The 23015-nt window shown below is 39.4% G+C and overlaps 1 protein-coding gene across 1 annotated transcript in view; it reads right to left on the reverse strand.

Annotated features, from left to right (window-relative positions):
* LOC128933540 (inositol polyphosphate 4-phosphatase type II-like) overlaps positions 1-23015 on the reverse strand; it is a gene marked incomplete at its 5' end in the record, with an annotated part of 97131 nt that overhangs the window by 7850 nt on the left and 66266 nt on the right. The window contains 3 exons of the mRNA XM_054270542.1: positions 16738-16892; positions 18718-18830; positions 22488-22585. Of these exons, the coding sequence (XP_054126517.1) occupies positions 16738-16892; positions 18718-18830; positions 22488-22585 (366 nt within the window). The remainder of the gene's footprint in view (positions 1-16737; positions 16893-18717; positions 18831-22487; positions 22586-23015) is intronic.

Raw genomic sequence — 23015 nt, forward strand, 5'->3', positions numbered from 1 at the left:
TGGAAAGTGATGGGTTTGCAGAGGAGATTCTTCTTTACCTGTCGAGACAGCGGAGCAGTTTCTGAAACATGATTTTCACCTCTACTGTACTCCAAGGAAAGGATTTGCTATTTCATTCTGCTTTTTACTGATAGTCCTCGGTAGTATTACACATCAATTTTACAAAGGTTTCTCTGTCTATCAAAAAGTATGGTTCTAATAATCTTCCTAGACACTCTTCTATAAAGTATTAGGATTACATGTGTATGGGAATTTCTCAGGTCAAAGTTGCGAAATCTTTCCTGACAAATTTCTCTTACAAGGTGTCAAATTCAGTCTAATGTACGACCAACACTAAAGCCAATGTGGTCTGCATCTCTGTGCAGGAAAACAACCAAGCAAAACCCCACGGGTTTGACATTCACTTGAGCTCTGAACAGATCCAACATTTCCCTTCCGTAAGGGTAGGGCACTGGCATAATTGGTTAGCGAGTCACACTTGTTTCCAGACTGTTTCTGTCACAGCAAGAGAGTTTTACTGAAGATGTAGTTACACATTTAGCTCACATAGCACAGTGAAACATAAATCCATGATAAATTCTTTCATATGTCTAATCAGGTTTAAATACTTTCTGTTGGCCATGAAAATAAATCTTTGTGAGTCATCCCTTTTCTTTTGGCAAAAATTTTTTTAGTCTTTTTCCCCATGCTGAGGACAAAGTAGCAAAGCTGATTTAAGAGGCAGAAAGGGCTTCCTACACTAGTTAACAGACACGTGTGAAAGATGAAGCTTAAAATCTGTTATTCATTTCGAGATGTCCAAATCTATGGGTAGGATGACAGAATTAAGGTCAGAGAACTGCTGGTGTAAACAGAACATCATTTAATCTATGTTGCATCCCTAATTTAGGTATTTTAAGGGAGGAGGGTGCTGAACAGAAGGAATTCTAAATTTGAATGTTGTGACTTGCTGGGTTTTCACTTTGAGATATATGAAAGGAGGAATGCAACTGCTTTTCATTAATGACACCAAGAGACATAGTCTCTTCATGGGATTAACCAAAGTGTGAGTCATAAACTGCAGACAACTGCTAGTCTCTAAATAATTCAGCTAAATAATGTCAGTTCATTAAAAAAACTTTCACCTAACACACTGATACATTTTTTAAAAACCACAAAACCAGTTTGAGATTTTATCTGTTCTGATCCCAGCTGTTCTTTCAGCAGCACACAGTCTGGGGGTATATTTATACAAGGTGAATTTGTGCACATATAGATTCCCCAGCCACAAAGAAAAATGCATCTAAATCTGATTTTAGCTGCCACCAGGAAAAAAAATGCAGCCCTGTTTTGGTTAGGTAGGGAGCTAACCAAAACAACCTATCCAAAAAATGCATAGGCTGGGATGCACACTGCAGCAACCTGAAAATTGTGTCCCAACATTACTACCAATAAACCATCTTCTCCTCTCTTCAGCAGGTAGATTGTTAGAGAACTTTGGAAAATGCAAGGAAAACTCCATTTGAATCAGAAACACACAATTTTTCCATGTACTTCCTTCAGGGCAAATGACAAGGCTGGATAAAATTCTAATTTAAATGCCTTGAATGCATTTGTCATCTTTTCTGTTAATAGGTACAATGTGGAGACTTAGAGAAATAAACCTTTCTATGAGAAATTAGGAGTGAATGTAATTCTTTCATCTTACTTGTTTTGTTTCAGTATCTTTTTAGAAGATGGCTGAAATTTTGGAGTCTGTTCTTCACTCAAGTACCAAGGAGGAGAACTGAAACTGAAATCTTTTAAACAATATTGAATACAAGCATTTTCTCTTTGGTTGTTAAGCTGCATTTGTAAGGAAATCTTTATTTGAATGCTACTGCAGATTTGTTAAGAAGTTCATTGTATCTCACAAAGACAATATTAGCACAGATTCACTTTTTAAGCAAAAATACCACTGCACTGAAAGGGAGAATAAAGAGATGAAAGCCCATACTATTTTTCCCCCAGTATCAAGAAAAAAAAAAAGACTTTCAGAAGATTTGAGATCACTAAAGACTAAAAATTCAATAAGCCATTTATTTACCTTCTGCATTCCTAAATCTTTGCTGGCAGAAAGGAGTAAATAATTTATAACACAGGAGCAAATACCTTCCTCTCTGCAATAACACTACATTTTTCTCACTGTTACAAAGAGCTGAAGGACGTGGTTTTGCTCAGTGCAGTAACAGTAATTGTCAGTTTGCCAAAGATCAAAGACGCAGTTCTCAGGATAAGCTCTATGAACTATGCTCAAGACTCCCTGAGCTCAAGAGGAGTTCACTGCACTGTCAGCAGCACTTAACCATGAGCTAAGTCTCTGACAGATGAAAAAAATGGCCATTTATTTCCTGACCTGGACTGAACTATCAGATACATATGAAGTTTCTTATAAAGTCAGTCTTTCCTGCGTTGCAGACTGTGTTCCCTCAAGCGCATGACCAGTGGTGCTGAAACATTATCACCAGAGTTTAAACTACAATGCCTTGGGACCTTCTACAGAACCTGCCAATTCCTGAAACTTTGGAGTCTCTGGGTTTGAGATATTTTAAGTATGAATGTTCCCAAGCACATGTTTAGCAAGCCACATATGCAACTGCCAAGCAGAACAGCAATGGGGCTTTCCACATTTGGTGGCAATTGCAATCACGGGGAAAAGAGGGTGTTTTCCTGTGAGAAATCCAAAACATTAAAAAAAAAAAAAAAGGAACCATCCAAGATTTTGTGGGAAACATTCATCCATTATTATTTTCTTCTGAAGAAGCAGCATGCCAATAGCAATGTTGGAGTATTCCTTCCTTCCTTCCTTCCCCAGGATGGGACACAGAAGGTAGCAAGTGGGTACAAATGTCTCACTGGGATGGTGGAGAGTGACCTTTGTCTGCAGTGCATTTTCCTACTCTATTATATGCACTGCTTATTATGTGCACTGGAAGGAAAACAGCTCAAGGTACATTTCAGAGTTTCATCATCTCACGGTGCTCCGACTTTAGCTAAACACTGCTCCAATTTTCCAGAAAAACCCTGTATTTTGAAATAACTACAAAATATTAGACTACACAGATTGAGGTTGTGCTGGAGGCAATGCCAGTGCCTCTGATTTTACACTCTCTTTATAAGAATACAGTTCTCAACTATATTCTTATACGTATATAAGATTACATTCTTATTACATTTGTATTACATTCATATATTCTGGTATGCTTATGTTTCTGGCCATGCCTTCTTCAGTCACTAGGAAAACCAATAACACTTATTCATATGCTTCAGGTGTTTGGATCAAATAAATATGAGCCAGAGGCCAGGTGTTCATACAGAAAAACCTACAGTGCAGCCAAAAAGCACACAGGTTGTTAATGAGAAACATTTCATCCTCTCCAAATGCCTGTAATGTCAGGCCTTAAGGAATTCCGCTTTCTTTTCAATTTCTAATAAATGCTAATGTCCTTCAATTATATTGCAACTCACTCCACATTAACCTCATTAGGAATAATGCTGCCTTTCCAGGTGAGTGAGGGATGTCAGCACTCACAGTCCTCTCTAGCACTTGCTCGTGGCCAGGGGACTACGAAAAAGGGCAGCCACCCTCCAAAAACATCTGAGCAGGCTGATTCTGTCCCTGGTTTTTGGATAATCCTGAGCTTCTATGTCTGTTGGACAGCACTTACAGGCTTCTGGTAACTAAACAATTTCGGTTTGGTTATTTTTTAAAGATCTCAACAATTCTTATAGCTTTATTCTCAATTACCCTTTATTAAAAACTTATTATCAGTTAACATCATCTTGTCAGAGCCTGGTTTACACATGGAAATTAGTCCACTTGTCCCTTTTTATTAATATTCAATTCTGTGTTAAATGCACTATTAATGTACAGCTACTGATAGCTTAAATAAAATCTATAAAACACAAAAGCTGCAATTAAACAGCAAAAGCAATTTTAAAAAAATTATCTTTGCAGAGCTACAGGCATCTCTTGTTATCTCATTAATGTACACATGGGACAGGGCTTGTGCTCTCTTTGTTGTTCATAATATCCTTGCTACTCTCTTAGAACACTGGAGTTGGTTAAAGCAAGCACTCTGAATTCCTTGAACTATTTCCTTTGCTTTTCCTGCTTGCATGAATAGCTAATGATGGCAGATATGAGATTCAAATAAAGCTAAAGATATGTGAGTGCAGGCCAGCAGCTGCACTTGTCAGACAAGAAGGCTCATCAATGCAGACAGAGTATTTTGATGTATGAAATAATAAATGACATTTTCCCATGTATGGTGCACAGTAATGAAGCACATGCAGAACACTACAGAATATGAGAAATATTATAATCCTCCCCAAGATGGAATTGCTCACAGATAATGGAAATTTCAATGGAAAAGTAATGGGTTTAGATTTGACCAATAATGTTCTCTCGAGTGCAGAGGAATTCAACAACCGAAGAAGCAACAGACAACCTGAGGGCAAGGAAAGAGCTCTCTACCAAACACTTGCTTCCATAAACAGGACATACTTTATTTAGAAAGCTTCCTCACCCTCCCATTCATTCAAATTATTAGCTGCATATTTTTATTAAGGAACACTGATTATAAGTTCTTTTTCAAAAATAAACACATCAAATCACAATGGTAGAAAAACTAGAGCAACATCTAACGAAATACTGAAAAAGTGTTCTTCAGTATAGAAGTATAACTTCTGCACATGTATCTACTCAAAATGGCTAAATATCTGCAGAATTTGTAATGTTGCTGAAGTTATGCAAGCTAAAGTAACTTTGTCTGGAAGAGTTATCAAATAAAGTTTTTCTATGAAAATAAACAAGAATTTAGCATAAGGGCACTATAACTACATCACTTGATGGCTACTGCTCTCTATGTAAACAAGGAAAGTAACCAAAGTGGACTTCTACCCTTATTGCAAAGCATGCAGTAGTTATCATATGAATTGAGCAAACAAGCAGCCTATATCTTGTAGCAGCTAAAGTTTAAAGAGTAACTTAACAGTACACATTTCGTTTCTTACCCATTTCTTCTTTCTAATAACTCCTGGCTTCCTTGACCTCATGATAATAAATAAATTAGTGTCTAGTGACAAGCATATGTTTAAAAGCCCATCAGGTTCTGATGTCAGCAAAATTTTCCTCAAGCTAAGTTTTGCCCTCATACCTTTATTTCACCTTCAGGTATTTACCATGACAACTACAGAATACACTTCTGAGACCTGATCCAACTCCTTTAAAAGGCAACATTCCCTAACCATGAGTGGCAAGTCTTTGGGTGCCAAATTTAACAGCCCAGGCTTCCTCTAGTTCTACAGAGCATCCCCAGGATGATTCAGGGCCCCTAAATCAGGCTACTAACCATCCTCCCCAGGACAGTATTGGGAACCTGAGTCCTTAGCTGGGATACAATAGCTATCTAAAGTTTTATGATAGAAATAGCTTGATTATAAGTGTTGCACTGAATTCAGTGGTCTTTGGAAATAACTTCTCCAATGCCAATCGCCCAAATGTTTTTTCCCTCTCATCTTCAAAGAGCTTCATAATCTCAAGTCCATACTTGCACTGCCACTGTATCCCCTAAAATATGAAGCTCACAAGCCTAGATTTTATCTCCAGCACCATAAACATAGTCAAACATGATGGATAACAACATAAACTTTCAAGCTCACTTGACGACAGAGTACTTTTGAAGGACAGACTTGATTTTTGTCTGTAGTGTAAATAAAAGAAAAACCAAGAGATTTATGAGCCAGGAATTGTCAGGTTTGGGCTACATTATGATGTGGTACAGAACATTAGGCTTTGCAACAAGATGAAATGTATTATTTCTCTTTTGGCATTCCATACCCAATGGAGTATGGATAGCGAGCTTCAAGTTTTTATTTTTGCCATATAAGATCATTTGACTTTTTCCACTCCATTGTAGTATATTTTTAATTTAATAAAACTTATAATTAAAAAACCCCTTCTAGTTTATTCAAGGATTACAATTCAGAGGGGGTTCATTTAATTCCAATAGTTTTAACATCTGTGGTTTAAGTTGCAGAAAGCTTCAAAAGTAGCTATTGAAGTAATGTATTGCTTCATTTACAAAGGAAATTGGATGCCTAATGCATTTTGTGGTGCAATAATAACGAAGCTGTAGTATTTGCATAAAGCAGCCCACAGTAGTACCAGGTGTAGGTCCTGTCTGAAGAAAGGCTTTTAGACTTTTCCTAGCCCAGTGTGGACACATTATTCCATCGGGTTACACATTAGCATAGAGTTTTGCTTTCCAAATGGCTTTGATTGGTCTGATCAGAGGATCAGCCTCTTCATCTCAACAACCTATTATTTGCTACAAGGATCTCATCCTGATAATCATGAGCCATACTTCTTCTGGGTATGAATTTATGTAGACCTAATTCAAACCTAGGAGGTGAACTCCAAACGGTGTTACCGTATTCGCTGCAACAACAAGCAAAGCAGAAAATGTCAGGGTTTAATCTGCTCAAGAGAGAAACACTCTCAGAAGAGAACTATGTCTCAAAAATATCTGTCTTGTGTTTGAACATCTGTGTAAGCATGCAGGAGGTAATCTGTACTAAGTTCAAGTTCATTACCACCTCATTGCAAGTTTTTCAGATTGGAATTAAGTTAAGACTGAAATGAGGTTTTTTTAATCCCTATTGTGCTGCACCAAAGAAGATGCTTTGTGACAGCAGGAAGAACGATTGCCTTTAGGATAGAAAATATAAAATTTGAGATACATCTGTCACAAAAAGATTTTTAAATAGTCTGCTAAGCCTACAAATACTTTTCTACACTACTGTACCCAGCATTGTCTTGCCAGTGAATACCCTTGGTGTAAAAGTAAGAAAATGTGTCTGATTTGAAAAATGTTACTGCACTCAAGTTTCTCTGAAAACCAAGAACAAGAGCTTGATCACATTGTATGAAATGCCTACATTTTCCTAGAGCTTCTATCCCACCAAAATTTTCATTTACAAACAAAGATCATCACATGAAGATAATAAATCTGGCAGCACATCTTGGGCTCCTTGCACGGCACAGGAGAGAAAATAAACAGCATCATAGTCGTCTGATATGTGCCAAATTACTTGAAAAATAAATTCAAAAAGCGTCTTCACACGGCAAATGAACGTCAAACTAACTTTAATGTGGTTATCTACAAATTTGCTGATAATATCACTGTGATAGCAAATTTTTACAGAGAAAGGTGACATAGGGAGCAGCCTTCTCCCTGAGGCTACCACACAGCAGGAAAGCCAGAGAGGATTTTATTCAGGATGATGTTGAGGGAAGATTATCCATCAGCACTCAAAAGCTTAAACACCAGTTCAGCAGTGTCCAGAAGGCAGAGAGCCTTGAATTGTGCAGCCAGCATTGCTGCATTTGCTATGTCAGCATGAACCCAAGTAGCAAGGAGGAGTGTGAAAACAGAATTAGTACTATGCAGAAAAGTGAATGTCAGTAAGGTAATGAACATTATTTACAAGCTTTGCTATTGCACACTCAAGTACAGCAACAGGACTCTTATTTAAAGCAAAACAGTCTATGAGAAGAGGCCCTTTTAAAGAAAAAGTAGATTCAAATGAAATTTCAAACAAAGGAAGGACTATGATGTCATAAAGGACTTGGCACCTCTGTACTAGTTTTCTCCCACTTTAAAATTGAAAGAGATCCAAGAGCATTTCTTTCTCTTGCCCTTTGGTTGTCAATTATAAGCTTTTTAAATCAAAAAACATTTGACTTTAAAAAGTGCAAGTGGAATAAATACTCAAACCAGTTATAGCCAATATTATCAAAGCAGTCTCTTGTGGATTTTAAGAATAATTTAATGGATCTTTGAGAATGAGATATTGTTGTAGCTGCTTGCCTCTGCCTGATGCTACTTTGATCACTTCAAAACCAGCCAATAATGCCTCTGCCACAGTGCCAGTTTACCCATTTTCATTTGCTTTCCTGAGGCTTTCAATGTAACAACCATTTAGGAGAAATAAACTTAGAACAGAGACCATGCCAGTCTTGGTTAAACACCATGAGCTAAAACCCTAAAGAAACCAAACCAAAACCATGTGAAAAACACTCCACAACAAACTACTCTGGACCCTCACATATTTTACTTACTACACACCACAAGGCAGTTTGTTGGAAGCTGCAAACCTTTCTGAGCTGATTACTTTGTATTCTGTAGATGCTCTGCTATCAACAGTTATGAAAGAATTATAAAGGAATTTAAATTAAAAAACCACCAACTTTGGAACGATGGTTGCAAATCAAATATAAAAGCCAACACTATTTTGACAGGAATTATGTATTTTCATCAGATTTTCAGTTCACCCAGGACACAAACTATTAACCAGATGATCCTACAACGGGGTTTTATAAAATACATGACTGTGTGATCAGATTGCACCTCAGTCTTTTCAATGTTTCAGTAATCTAAACAAGTTCCTCAAATCGGAAAAATGCTGAGTGGAGAGGGGCTGAAGAGTAAATATATATATTTTTTAAAGTCAGGTGTATCTCAGTGATCTATTGCAGATAATATGATGCCTTTTTAGCCTGTCTTTCTCTAGAAAGCAAAGGGCACATGCTAGCTCTCGGTGTGAGGGGAAGGAACAGCAATGTGTACATATCCTCTTTGGGCACAAGGACTGAGTTCAGCTAAACTGAAATGTGGGATAAGAAGGCTCACACATTACAGTGTTCCCACAAGGGTAAGGAGACGTGCAGCCAAGGGGAGGCTGTAGCATGAAATTAAAGCTGATGATACATCAGAAAACCCATAGGATGAATGAGAGGGACAGAAAGGAAGGTTTCTTATCTATGTACTACACAACAATTTCACGGAGCAGTAAGTGAAGTTCCTGAGCAGCACACACAGAGGCATTGTCTCCCTCAGCAAGAGGCAACCTAACAAAAGAGGCTGGTTCACATACCAAAGGATGTCATCCCTTAACAGAAGAGAGAGGGAGCAGTGATTCCCTTCCCACGCACTGATCTCCGTGGTCTAAGGGACTGTAGATCTTGGCTAAGCCTTGTCTGGAATCACAAGACTCTGCAGAGGCAGAAACGCGCTCTGGCACCTTCCTGGGGCATTAGGAGCATCTCCAACAGAGCAGAAAAGCCAAGGGCTTTTCCCACTGCTGGAAGACAACACACACATGGCAACTTGCAGGCTGGGGAGAGGAGACAGGCTGGCAGGGAAGTAAACCCAGACCAGGGCACGGGAACAGCACTGCAGATGCACAGCCAAACCAGTGCCCAGGGATTGTGGCATTAGGGGTTTGGTTAGACCCACAGGACAACTGCAGCACCACTAAGTCCCAGGGCTGCAGAAACTACTTTAACTGTTCTATCATTAGGAGTCAGCTGTGGAGCGGGCTGTGCACTTTGGCAGGACTCCAACATTTCCTTTGCATTAACTTCCTTACAAACATGTGCTTTCTATTCATACAAATTATAGCAGAGACCTCCACTACTAAGAATGCAAATTCCCCAAACTATCTCCCAGCTTTATCTCTGGATGATCTAGAGAATAGGATAGCAATATAATACTGCTGTCTCCATTCCTGGGTTTAGTTCCAGCTGACTGCAGACAACATCATGAAAGTAGGAAATACATAATAGGTACATAATGATCCAAATGGAAACTCCTCTGGTCACTGCACTGCAAACAGCTACCAGGACTTGTATTGCAGGTTAATACTGAGAAACAACTTGTTGCTGCCAGGGATTCCAGTGAAAGGTCACCAGTGGCTGCTGTAATGGTAAGGACACGCTTACAAAATGTCACTCACCAAACCAGAGCTGCCACAGAAAGCAACAAGTAGAAACTACTGCTAAAACTAAGCTGAGAAAAGCCACTGTCAGAAGAGTTTCTATAAAAATACCACACACTAAGATGTTACTGCAAGAGAGTAAGAAACAGGGAAATGCTCATTGGAAAAAGAAAAAGCAGCAGGCTGAAGGGAGAAAACCCCCATACATCAAAGACAGTTCCTCAAATTATGGTTATAAAATACGGGGGCTGATGATGACACACAATTACATCTCTCCTTTTATTTTGGTATCCAATATGATTTTAGATTCCTTCCCTAAAGAACCTGAGATAGAAAAATTCAGATCCAGTGTCTGAAGCTGAATAGGACCCTAATTATTTGAAAGCACAATTGTATAACAGAATGTGCCTGGTCACCTTATGAATGCATCATAATAAAAAATGGAAAAAGATAATGTGGAGATTGAATGCTGAATTCTCTCATGTCATGTACATCTTAAGCACTAGGCTAGCCCCCAGAGATGGTGGCTGGCCCTGAGCCAGTGTTCCATCCCAAAGGATGGGACTCAGGGAAAAAAAACCTGAAACCAGGCTGCTGGACAAGAAAAGATGATTATCTGAGCCAGAGAGCATTCCTACAATAGGAAACTAAGTTTATGAAGGGATCAAGGGAGTCTAAAATGAGAGGAAAGATAAACCTAGAAATGTATTTAGCTGCTTCCTTTACAAGGCAGCCAGAGCTATAGCCTGACACTCCGTCACCTTTCTCCTGAAGGAATGCAGGATCTGCTATCACAAAACCACCTTGTCTGGAAGAGCAGCTGGTTGCTTCATCCTTGTGTGCCCCCTCCCACCTTTGGACAGTCTGTAGGTTGCTGGGACTGCAGACAGGAAGTTATGAGCCCTCCCTGTCCAAGTTATATCACTCTGAGAAGAACACTGGTTTAGAGGCCAGTAACTTCTAGAAGAAATTTCATGTTTGATAGCTTTAACTCGCTGTTGTATGCTACTACTGCCCTCTTACTCTCATTTCCTGCTTCTTTCTTATCTACATTTTAGACTTGGCAGTGTTGTTCTTCCTGAGATTTAGCTGAACATGGCCAAAGCCATGGTAATTCAGCTGTAGGAACTGGATTTTCAATAGATAATGAACATGCATACAGGACTTTTCCCACACACTCTTCCAGGAAATCTTAATCAAAGTGAAATATAACAGGAAGAAACCTGGTATTACTCAGTCTGGTGATTATAAACATCTGGTTGTTGATTTCTGCTAAGACCGAGTTTTTCATGGAAGCTCTTAATAAGCAATAAAGCACTAGATGAATGAGAAAATTAATGAAGTTTTCCATAAGCAACTAGAAAAACCTCAAAAGTGAACACCAAACAATATTTTACAATAATCTAACTACTTGCATGCTAGCTTTGTCTAATCACAACAGGTGAATTAACTTTTAGAAAACAAGATGGATGGCAGTTCAAAGCACCAAAACTGGACCTTACCGTTACTTAATGCCCGGGCTCCTATCAGCACATCAGGTGATGCAAATCATCTACAGCTTCCACCTCCAAATAGAGATGTTAAGTTTCTAAAGAGCCATAGAATGATGTAAAAATCTATACTGGAAGTCAGGCTTGCCTTTCGAAAGTTTTGTTTGCACTGTGCTTATACTTTTAAAAGAAAAAAGAAAAGGTGGTGGAGGTCAGATATTCCTCCTCCTCAACTCACTCATTTTTAATGTCCTCAAACAGCTCTTTAAAAAAGGAGATATTTTCTTTATAATTGGCTCATCAAAAGCCCAATACTTGTTGTCCAGATCATTCATTCTTTGAACTCGTGCTTCAGGGAGATTTTTGATAGGCACTTTATCTAAGACACCCTGAAATATCCTTAACCGTTTCAAGTGGAAACAGTGTGTGCCACACTGAGTCAAATTTTGTATTCAATGTCAGAAACACGTGACAGGTGTTGTGCCCAGCTCAGAACGATGATAAGGCTGACAGCATGGAGGATTCACCATAGACAGTGGATTTGTCATGGCCTTTGTTACTGCTTTGAGGCTTTATTGGAAACATGCCCAATGACAGGAGATCCTGAGGTTATTCATGACCCACAGCCTCCAAAAGGGATCCTGTCACTGAAACAATAAAGCTAAATAGAGTCAGAAAAGAAATAAATTTTAAAAAGGGAAAAAAATCTATTTTTTTTTACAGAGCTACTTCATTATGCATTGCCCACCAGTCCATCCTCCCTTAACAGCAGTCAGCTCTAAAGACCAAAAAAATAGAACCATGTGACAGATACTGCAATGAACTCAGGTAAACCAGTTTTGTGCCTCTCTGTCTCTTGGAATAGACTTAACACTGAATGATAGGAAACATTCAGGTATGGGTGAAGGGAAAAATAAGAATATTGATGCCTGCAAAAAGAGACTTGGAAGTGGCAGAGACATTATAAACAGGGTTTTAATACGATGTGAATTACAAGCACTTGATACAGAGGGGATGATATATTGATTTTCCTCATTCTGAACTATGCCTGTCACTAAGATCAATGGAAGTCACAAACCTATATCAAGGAAATTATAATATGTGGAATTATTTATAGAATGGCTGCTCCAGGTACACATCAATTGCAGCATCATAATGGCCCGACTTATGACTGAGGACAAAGCCATCTATTACATATTGTAAATGAGAAAGTGTGCATTGCCATCATTGCTTCATTTTCCACATTTTTCATAAGTGAAAGGAAGAACTAATAGAAGCATTCTTGTACAGCCTTTTTTTATAAAGAAGCAACAAACATTGTAGAGTTTATCACTAAACGACAACAATTCCACTTACAAACTAAGTCATTAAAAGAACAGCTACAGGCAGTATTTTCCAAAACAGAGTTATGCAATGTACACCAAGGCAAATACGCTGAAACTTTGGGAATCACTTCTGGATTGCTCAAAATTCTGGGCACCCTGAAGAAGCTGAAAAGCAGCAGCACACAGGAGGGCAGCATCTCCAAGCTGCTGGTGGCAAGGAAGCATGAACCTGTAAACGCATGCTTCCTTTTTCCACTGCAAAAGCTCTGTCACCACTGGCAGACAAAGAAAAAGTCTAATGGCTACACAGGCACCTTTATAATTTTCATATCTCAAAATTATGGCATTTCCAATAAAGTCTGCTTTTGAATCACCATTTACTTCTACAGTTCACTTAGTTTCACAGCAGTCTCTACCTCCCACTGTTAACTCTTAAAAGAAGCCTTTCAAAGGTCAACCCAAACTGTTAGGATTCTAGATGGTAAAACTGAATTTTTCATGTCTACTTGTTCTTCTGAAAGGCTTAAAAGCAATTTGTGGCAATCAGCACAAAGGGATTTGATTGACAAACTTTAACAAAGTGATCTAGAGAAGATTCATTGGGAAAAAAACTGCTAAAATTGCAAATTAAATGGCAAATAGTTTTTCTCTGTCTGCCCTTGAAGGAAAATAGGTTCTCTTCTTAGACGTGAAAATTTTGAATTCGGGAGGGAAAAAGAGGAATTTGGCTGGGGTTTTTTTGTATTTTATTTTTAAACCTCTAGTATTGTGTTAGACTGATAGCAACCAGCATAGTTAGAAGATTTATTTCTTTACTATCCTGATGGTGCAAATTATTTTGTATGCTACTGCCACTACTGCAAAGCCTTTGCTTTAGTCCTCAGACAATCCTATTACCCAAGTCAAAGTAACTCATTTTTCACCTACTTTAATTCAGTTCTGAAATTCATATACAGGGCAAGAGCAGGATAAAGCTTTTGTCTGTTTGAAAGTACAGCATAACTGATAGATTTTACATTTTTGTAATGGTGCTTCAACCTCATATACCCATTTGCTTGTTTAATTTTTAAGTATTATTCTGATTTTTTTGCCTTTACAACATTCTTCTGTGACTTCAAATTACTGTTGCCTGCAAATATAACTAATGTGTTAATCTTCTCAACTTTCAAATCACTCACATGACATAAACCCACTCAAAACCATTTATATTTTGATCTACAAAAACCTACTACATTTTTTTACTAACAAGTTCAGGTTTTTTAAAATTATATTTATGTCTGTGAAAATTTTCCAATCTCCTACTCTACTCAAAGCTATTCTAACATTATGGCGATTTTATGTAATTAAATTATTTTCCTGTCTGGTAACTTACTGTAGTTTACATACTTTTGTATTTATTGGAGACATACCAGAAAAAAAAAAAAAAGCATTTGAAATGCCAAAAAACAAAATTTAACACAGAAAACTCAGAATTCATTAATGATAAAATATGTAGTTATGAAAGACTGCACAAAACTCATTCACTCACTGAATCACTACAGAGACTGAGGGATTTATGCAAGGTGCAATACATCCAAAACAATACAGCTCAGTTCAACACACCACATCTCACTGCATTAGTAGCACTTGTCAACTAAACCTACAGCTAAGCCATCTCAGCTCATTTACTCTTTATAAAATTACCTTTTCTCTTCAGAGCAGCTATCTTTGCCAAAGGACAAAGGGTTTATGTGGGCAAACCTACAGTATTAGTCTACACATTAAGCACCTATTCTGGCAATAATAAATATGAAGGTCCAGAATTACCCATTACAGACCGTAAACATGCTTGTTTACTTATTAGGATCTTTATAAAGCCACCATACAAACAATTTGTGTTTAAGAAAAGTCCAAGATATGATTCAGTTACTTCTTTGCAGGCTGACCAAAATATTTTCTATTAGTTTTGCAGTGACCTTTGTTATATGTTATTCTAGTGTCGGGGATACACATTTTAAAACTCCTCTTGACAATGTGATTAGAACTGTTACTATATGATTAAAACTATATGATTAAGCTCATTAAAACCAATGATGAAAGTTTCTTTAGATAATCTAGCATGTGGATTAATTTTATGATTGACATTTGTTTGCTCAAGAAGGTTTTTTTATTCATCAAAGACTCAGGTAATGAAAAATCTTTACATCTTTTAATTACACATTCCTGATAATATCAGCCTCAATTTCTGCATAGTTGCAATTTAGAATAAAACATGTTTTAATTCACTTCTTCTAAAGCGCAGTAAAGATTTCATCAGGTATTAGTGGCAAACACCACCAGTCCAAACCTACTTGGATGTTTCTTTTCAATAACGTGACTAGTAAGAATTGCCATGCGTAACAAATTTTTCTTTTGCTTTCTCAGTGTTTGTGTAGATGTCGAACAAAAAATTTAATGACCGCGCAAATGGTTTTTAAAATACCCTCAAAATTGAAAGATAACTTTTTTTAAAAGCAACTGCTGCTCAGACTACTGCTCATATTCTACAGTCGGTGAGCTGACCCTTGCAAGATTTCACATATCTGTCTCACAAACTGTTAATGACAGATAAAACACACCGCTGCAAAGAGCCTGCCCTGAGGTGACCCAGCAGCAGTCAGGCTGCTGCTCAGGCAGGCCTGGGCTCTGCTGGGCACTCAGAACCAGCCTCAGACCCTGTGCAGGCAGGCCTGGGCTCTGCTGGGCACTCAGAACCAGCCTCAGACCCTGTGCAGGCAGGCCTGGGCTCTGCTGGGCACTCAGAACCAGCCTCAGACCCTGTGCAGGCAGGCCTGGGCTCTGCTGGGCACTCAGAACCAGCCTGGGCTCTGCTGGGCACTCAGAACCAGCCTCAGACCCTGTGCAGGCAGGCCTGGGCTCTGCTGGGCCCTCAGAACCAGTCTCAGACCCTGTGTGCCCGTGGCCCTGGGCTCTGCTGGGCACTCAGCACCAGTCTGGGCTCTGCTGGGCACTCAGAACCAGCCTCAGACCCTGTGTGCCCGTGGCCCTGGGCACTCAGAACCAGCCTGGGCTCTGCTGGGCACTCAGCACCAGCCTGGGCTCTGCTGGGCCCTCAGAACCAGCCTCAGACCCTGTGTGCCCGTGGCCCTGGGCTCTGCTGGGCACTCAGCACCAGTCTGGGCTCTGCTGGGCACTCAGAACCAGCCTCAGACCCTGTGTGCCCGTGGCCCTGGGCACTCAGAACCAGCCTGGGCTCTGCTGGGCACTCAGCACCAGCCTGGGCTCTGCTGGGCCCTCAGAACCAGCCTCAGACCCTGTGTGCCCGTGGCCCTGGGCTCTGCTGGGCACTCAGCACCAGCCTGGGCTCTGCTGGGCACTCAGAACCAGCCTCAGACCCTGTGTGCCCGTGGCCCTGGGCACTCAGAACCAGCCTGGGCTCTGCTGGGCACTCAGCACCAGCCTGGGCTCTGCTGGGCACTCAGAACCAGCCTCAGACCCTGTGTGCCCGTGGCCCTGGGCTCTGCTGGGCACTCAGCACCAGTCTGGGCTCTGCTGGGCACTCAGAACCAGCCTCAGACCCTGTGTGCCCGTGGCCCTGGGCACTCAGAACCAGCCTGGGCTCTGCTGGGCACTCAGCACCAGCCTGGGCTCTGCTGGGCCCTCAGAACCAGCCTCAGACCCTGTGTGCCCGTGGCCCTGGGCTCTGCTGGGCACTCAGCACCAGCCTGGGCTCTGCTAGGCACTCAGAACCAGCCTCAGACCCTGTGCAGGCAGGCCTGGGCTCTGCTGGGCCCTCAGAACCAGCCTCAGACCCTGTGTGCCCGTGGCCCTGGGCTCTGCTGGGCACTCAGCACCAGCCTGGGCTCTGCTGGGCACTCAAAACCAGCCTGGGCTCTGCTGGGCACTCAGAACCAGCCTCAGACCCTGTGTGCCCGTGGCCCTGGGCTCTGCTGGGCACTCAGAACCAGCCTCAGGCTCTGCTGGGCACTCAGAACCACCCTCAGACCCTGTGTGCCCGTGGCCCTGGGCTCTGCTGGGCACTCAGAACCTGCCTCAGGCTCTGCTGGGCCCTCAGAACCAGCCTCAGGCCCTGTTCGCTGGCAGCCCTGGCCTGGCTCAGAGTTCCATGGAGCCCCACGTACCTCCTCATGCAATCCAGCGCCCGGATGAAGAAGTCTTTGTGCAGCTGGTGCTCGTCCCTCAGGATGGAGCACTGCTCCAGCGTCACTGACATGGATGTCCTGTCTTTGGCACTCTTGCAGCAGGTGAAGCGCACTCCGTTCAGCTTGCGGCAAATCTGAAACACGGGCAGGCCCCACAGGTCAGCCCTTCCTTCCTACCAGGCTGCACAGCCCTACAGCTCTGCAAGCCCAGCGAGGGCTTCCAGACAGCTACAGCACTTCTCAAGAAGAAAACATCTTCTGGAAGTTAGTACCAGTACACTGAATTCCTGAATTTGACATGGGACTTTCATAACTATAAAAGAAACAGTTCCTTCACCGTTTCCTCACTGAATGCAGCAGCTGCCCTGTTCAATGAAAGCTAAATTGTCTGAATATCTGATGAATGAAGATATGGTGAGTCTTAACTCACAAACATGAATGTAGCAGACTAACTTCTTGTGAAGGTATGGAGTCAGACACATCTAACTTACATAGTTTTTATTTTCAACAGGTGAACTGTTCAATGTATGGCTCACAATTAATAAAGTTTAACAAATTGCTGCCATGGATTGTCTACTTTCACTTATACTTTGAAAAAGTTATAACACATAAAGGAAACATGACATTTTGGAGGATGATTCCTCCTCTTAGGAATCAATCTGTGGTTGTATCATTCCATTAGTTTATACTATGGTTTCAAATGATATTTTACTAGAAAAAGAAAAATTGAAGGAGAGCTTCTGTGCCCAAATCTACCATTTCCCAGATATAACCTGTCCTGAGAAAAGGTAATACTTTGCTTACACCTATCCCTGGGGAATCACAGCTGTAATGGTACAAAACCTCAAAATGTTTGTGAGAATGCAGCAAGGCAATAAACTACAGCAGGAATCACAAAAAGAAACTTCCCGCATTGGCTATCATGGGAGAGCTCGCAGGATGAACTGGAACATGAACTGAAACATGACCAGTGTCAGTCCAGCAAATAAGTGTTTCTTCATCTAATGCTAATTGCATTCTTAGAAATTCTATTAAACAATAAATACTATTAAATTCTATAAAAATCAGAAAATACTTAGAGCCTTTAAGTTCTTTGTGATACCATGGTGAGGACAATCTCAAAAGTTTAATTTAGGGAACCAATTAAGGGAATCTTACTTAGAATCCAAAGAGGTACAGGATAGTGAAGGAGAACCTATGAGTGTTTCTTCCATCATATAATTGAAAATTTTAAAAGCTAAATCTGTTTAAAAATTTGAACAGTTGCACTGGGATTTAAAACAAGTACTATATGATAATCTGCTTAAATAATTATGTGAAAGAACTGTTTCATTGAAGAGATTAATTCTCTTTGCACTAGTATCTTTGGAAGCCCCCGATTCATTGGGGCTATTCGATGTGAATGAGTCCTAAAAAAATTTTAAAATATTAAAAAATCATTTATAAAATAAAGTAAAAAAATCCCAGGTAATTATTCTGGATGAGTGATGGGCTCATATGTGGAATCTTGTACTTCCACTGCAATAAAAAAGTGATATTGCACAGCTACTGCACTGACAAAGTTTTCTTCTTACATCTTTTTCAATAAATAAATGGAATATAGAATAACAGTGTGTAGATCACTAGGACCAGAAATACACATTTCAGAAAGTTAAAGTAAGGGAACCAAGCAATCGTGTCCCACATCATACCTCAAGGACACTAAAAAATTATTTTGAGTAATTTTATATTATCAAAGAATGGATATCAAACAAATCACTCAAATTCTAGCAGGTTCTACCAGTTTAAAAAGTGGGAAAAAGAAATTGTCTGCAAAAAACTATTACAGCACATCTGCCTCCTTTAACCAGTGAGTTTTCCAGTCATTTCCTTAAAATCCATTGCAGTTACAAAGTCAGCAAGCTTATGAAAATGAGTTTATGGTTAGTTCATCAATTTCTTTGAAACAAGAGAGCTCACCGTTGCAGCCAGCCACATGATTTCTACATTCTTTCTCTTTTTGGCCTGGATATTTTGATGAAGACTTTCTAGCAATCCCTTTAAATCATTTTGTTCTTGAAAATGTGGTAAACCTGGGGAAAAAGGACGAAAAAAGTTGCTCATTTTGATAAGGTTGGTGATATGATTGTCCCGACTAAAGAATGCTCATGGTAAAGAACAGGTCTATTATTTACAGCCTTGTTTTGGAACACAGGATAGAAATTACCAGCTAAATATTTAAGGAATAAGCAAACCTTATGTCTTTTGAGTATTGCCTTTTCCTCCCTAAGATCTTCACGTGGAAATTTGAAGTATCTTCAACCTTTATCTTATAAATGGATGGTGAAAAACAAAACCAAATCTCTGCTGTAGTTCTGTTCATCAGCTATTACAGACATTCAAAAGAAATCAGAAAAATAAAAAAAAAACTGAGTGTATTACAACCTGCTTTGATGGGATGATTATTTTTTAAAATTAAAGTAAAAAATTAGGGTTTTGTTTTCAAATTGAAACATCTAGTTTTTGTTTTAAAATATGCCTTAGATTTTTCTATAATGTAAGATAAGGGTTAAACAGCACTTAGTATCCCCTCTAAAAAGTAACAAAGTATCTTTCTCCTGAAATTAAGTGGGGCTTTATTTTGAAGTAGAAAATAATTTCAAGTTTGCTTAAAATCCAAAAATTTACCTGCTTGTTCTGGGTATGGAATTTAAGTTGAAGTTTAATTTATCCTACATCTCCAGCAAAAATTCAAGAGTAGGCAATTTAATTTCCCCCTCTGTTTCATATGTATATAGAGGAGGGATTTTTCTAATGTTGCATTTATCCTTGCTAGTTCTGAAAATCAATAAAAACATGCAGAATCTGTTTTTTGAAATTATTTCTTCTCATGGTGGCAAAGTAAAAAGAATTTAAATCATAGTTATCACCAAATAAAGGGGCCAGAATCAAGTGGAACAAAGTGAAACTAAATTGATCAATGGATTTCTTCAAGCAGAGAAAGTAAATTATCCATCCAGTGAGGGGAAAAAACCCCACAACCCAAGCCCCAAACCCAAGCCCAAAAACTTATACTCAATTGGAAGAAAAAAAATGAGGGAAGTATTAATGAAGGTCAATATCCATTCTCCTAACGTGATCCAAGTTGGAATGATCCCTCTCATCAACAGGCTTTTACCTTTTACATCTAATAAATTCTGTAGTTTCCCTTATCCATGATTCATAGGAAGAAGTACTTTAAATCTATTCAAAAAGAACTAAGTTGCTCCAGTCATACTGTGCTGTCTAAAAAAACTCACAAACAAACAAGAAAAAAAGAAAAAGGGAGGAAAACGTACATCCAGAATCTGTTTTGCAATAATTTTAATGTGGATTGTTTTACCTCTGTATCACAAGCTCTGATTGTACATTAGATAATGTAGAGCACATAAAACCACATCACACTCTGCTAGACTATTACACTTATGGGTGCATCTGTTTCTTTAAAACAGAGAGCACAAAATGGCAAAGATGCTTTGAGATGATGCAAATGTATCACTAAACATTCTATTGCTCCCAGTAGCTTTCCTTTGGGTCACAGCAGAAAACGTGACATCTCAGAGGGATGACTTCAGCACAGGTACAGCAAGAGTCTCCTAATTCACAGTACTGCCAAAGGGGTTGCACCTTGACTGGAAATGATCAATGGCCTAAACTCCTTGGGTCCCCCACAGTACCAAACCACCAAATCAGGCTGATAAGGGGGAGAAGCCTGGAAATACCAAACAGCCTTTTTGTTTTCAGGTACTTACGTACTACTAAACAACTATCTTACGTTTTTGGACCCTTACTGTCTTAGTATTTCTATAAAAGCAGTACCATTTTGAGCTATATTTGGTCAGCATTTTTGGTAGGAACCTTGCTGGAAACATGCTCTTATTTTCAGTTTCTGCTAAAAGAATTTAAGAAGTTAACAAATGGGTAAATGACGAAGTGTATGTTCATCCTAAAGACAGAAAGTCAGTGGATGCTTAGTTACAAGCAAGACTATTATTGCCAAGGAGAAATACAGACACAAGAGGAAAACTAACAGCGAAGGTGGCAATACCTTTCAGGGAGTGGGAAATTGAATTCTTTGAAAGGGAATATATGAATGAGGCAGCAGGCCAGGGAGGCTGCCAAGGGTGGATCCAACAGCCTGGCAAATAGGGCTGCAAATGCTCAAATTCTGTTGGGCTTTTTGAGCACTGTTTGGAACTGACAGCTTTGGGAACACAGTCCTGCATTGATTTTGTAGCACAGATTTGGCATTATAGGAAATTATCTGGATAGGTGGGACAAAACCATCAAAAAGCCATCAACATTGAATGCCTCTCACGTGGCCCCAGCACCAGGGTTGCTGCCAGCCTTGTATGGAGGTTTGTCTTCCAGACGAGGGGGAACAGGAGTGGGATTAAGTCCTGCCACAAATGAACAAGTTTGAGAGCTTCCCTTTTTTCCCAGGGGGCTGGTTTAAAAGGCACATTTCTCCAAGGCAAAAGACTGACTCTGTATACTGGCAGGGAGCTACTGGGAAGGGCAGTGGAACCAAAAGATGCTTTATGTTCCACAAAAAATTGTATAAAGAAGAGACTGAGTTCTTAAAGGTAAAGAAAAAAAGCAAGAAAGTTATAATAACCAGAAAATACACGATGAACTAGACACAATTAGTTCTCAAAAGCCTTCACAGTCTGAAAGAAGTCCAGGAACTGTGTGGCTCACTAATAATCCTTCAGGAAGGCAGTACAAGTTTAAATTGTGTTAATGAAAAGTAGCCAATACTGTCTGCATGCAGTATTTTATAAAATAAAATCCATTTATGAGGTAGCAGATCTACCTTAGTCCTAACCTGCATGAGGTTAGTTTTTCGAGGATGTTTTCTTAGCAAGATTCCCCTCAATTAATCACCCAACTTATTGTATGAGTTTCTCTGTAGACATCCTGGAAATAAATACTAGGTCTGTGGGGGGATGGATGGGCATCCTGCCCATCATTTAGGAAGGGCTTTTGTTTCTGTCAAAATGATTAACAAATTAAAATCATCCTGATATAAGAGATAAACATGTATACATACGCATGTGATGTATTAAAGTTTTACATAGCATTTAAACATCAGGCAGTTAAATCTCCCACATTTGGGACTATAGTTTGGGCATTAAAACTAACAGGATTCGATTGATGCAGATGTTTTCTTCAGTCCTTGCTTCTGGCAATCAGAGTAACAGCATAGTAATGCTTATGTTTATAATACAGAAGTTCTACAGAAGTGGAATACAGGGCCTATTCCAATGAAACCTTGTCGTTCATATAATGATGATGTGGCTCATTGCTTGTATTTGATCTGCAGATTTCTCCATGGTTCACCAAACCTCAACATATTTTCAGAATAAGAACAGAGGGTATGACTGAAGCTGATGAAATTGCCCACCAAGTATTTATGTAAAAATACAGTAGGTACAGACTGTCCTCTACATGAAATATTAACAAACTTATTATTTTAATAACTTAAAATAGCTGTTCAGTTCATCATTCCTCTGTTTCATTTTCTCTGTAGTTTCTGCTGTGGCACAAGGCCTGAAATCACTCCTGAGACCAGCAGGGTCATGTACAGGTACAAAATGTTTAAATTTATGGAACAAGTTATGGGATTCTGCTAATATTACTGTCTTATCACCTTCTACCTACTCAAAGCTTTTCAAACCGATTTGGACATTGCATTATTTTGTACTCACAATCAGGAGGCATTTTTTCTGTAAATAACTTGTAATATTCTTTGAGAAGCTCTAAGTTTTCCTGGTTAATGTTTTCCTGCAAAGTGGTATCTCCAAACCTATGAAAATACACAATAAATTATGAAAAAAACCCAAAACCCACAAACAACAACAAAAGATAAATTATCCTTCATAGTTATTTCTTTGCATAAAGAAATAACTTTGGTGCTAAATGCATTAGATTTTGTCAAACATGCAGTAGTTAAGTTCTTGTATGCTTTGGAATTAATTTTTGGAAACGAGATCATCGCTGATGCATACTTCTTCCAAAAGTTTATTAACAAAGCAATCTATTTACAAACATGCAATAAGGCACTTATTCTTTTCCCCTCACAAATCGTGAATAAATGGAAAGGCACTTTGGGGGAATTCCAATTCCAAAAATTGGGTACCACAGGCAGAGAACACCAACTCTCCATCTCTTAGTGCTGCTACTGCTTAAGCATACCAATTTCTGTAAGAGCTGGATAATATGGAAGTGACACAAGA

This window comes from Melozone crissalis, unplaced genomic scaffold, assembly GCF_028551555.1.
Source record: "Melozone crissalis strain CALT ecotype California unplaced genomic scaffold, PUWL_Pcris_2 ptg000010l_1, whole genome shotgun sequence".
Classification (NCBI taxonomy): domain Eukaryota; kingdom Metazoa; phylum Chordata; class Aves; order Passeriformes; family Passerellidae; genus Melozone; species Melozone crissalis.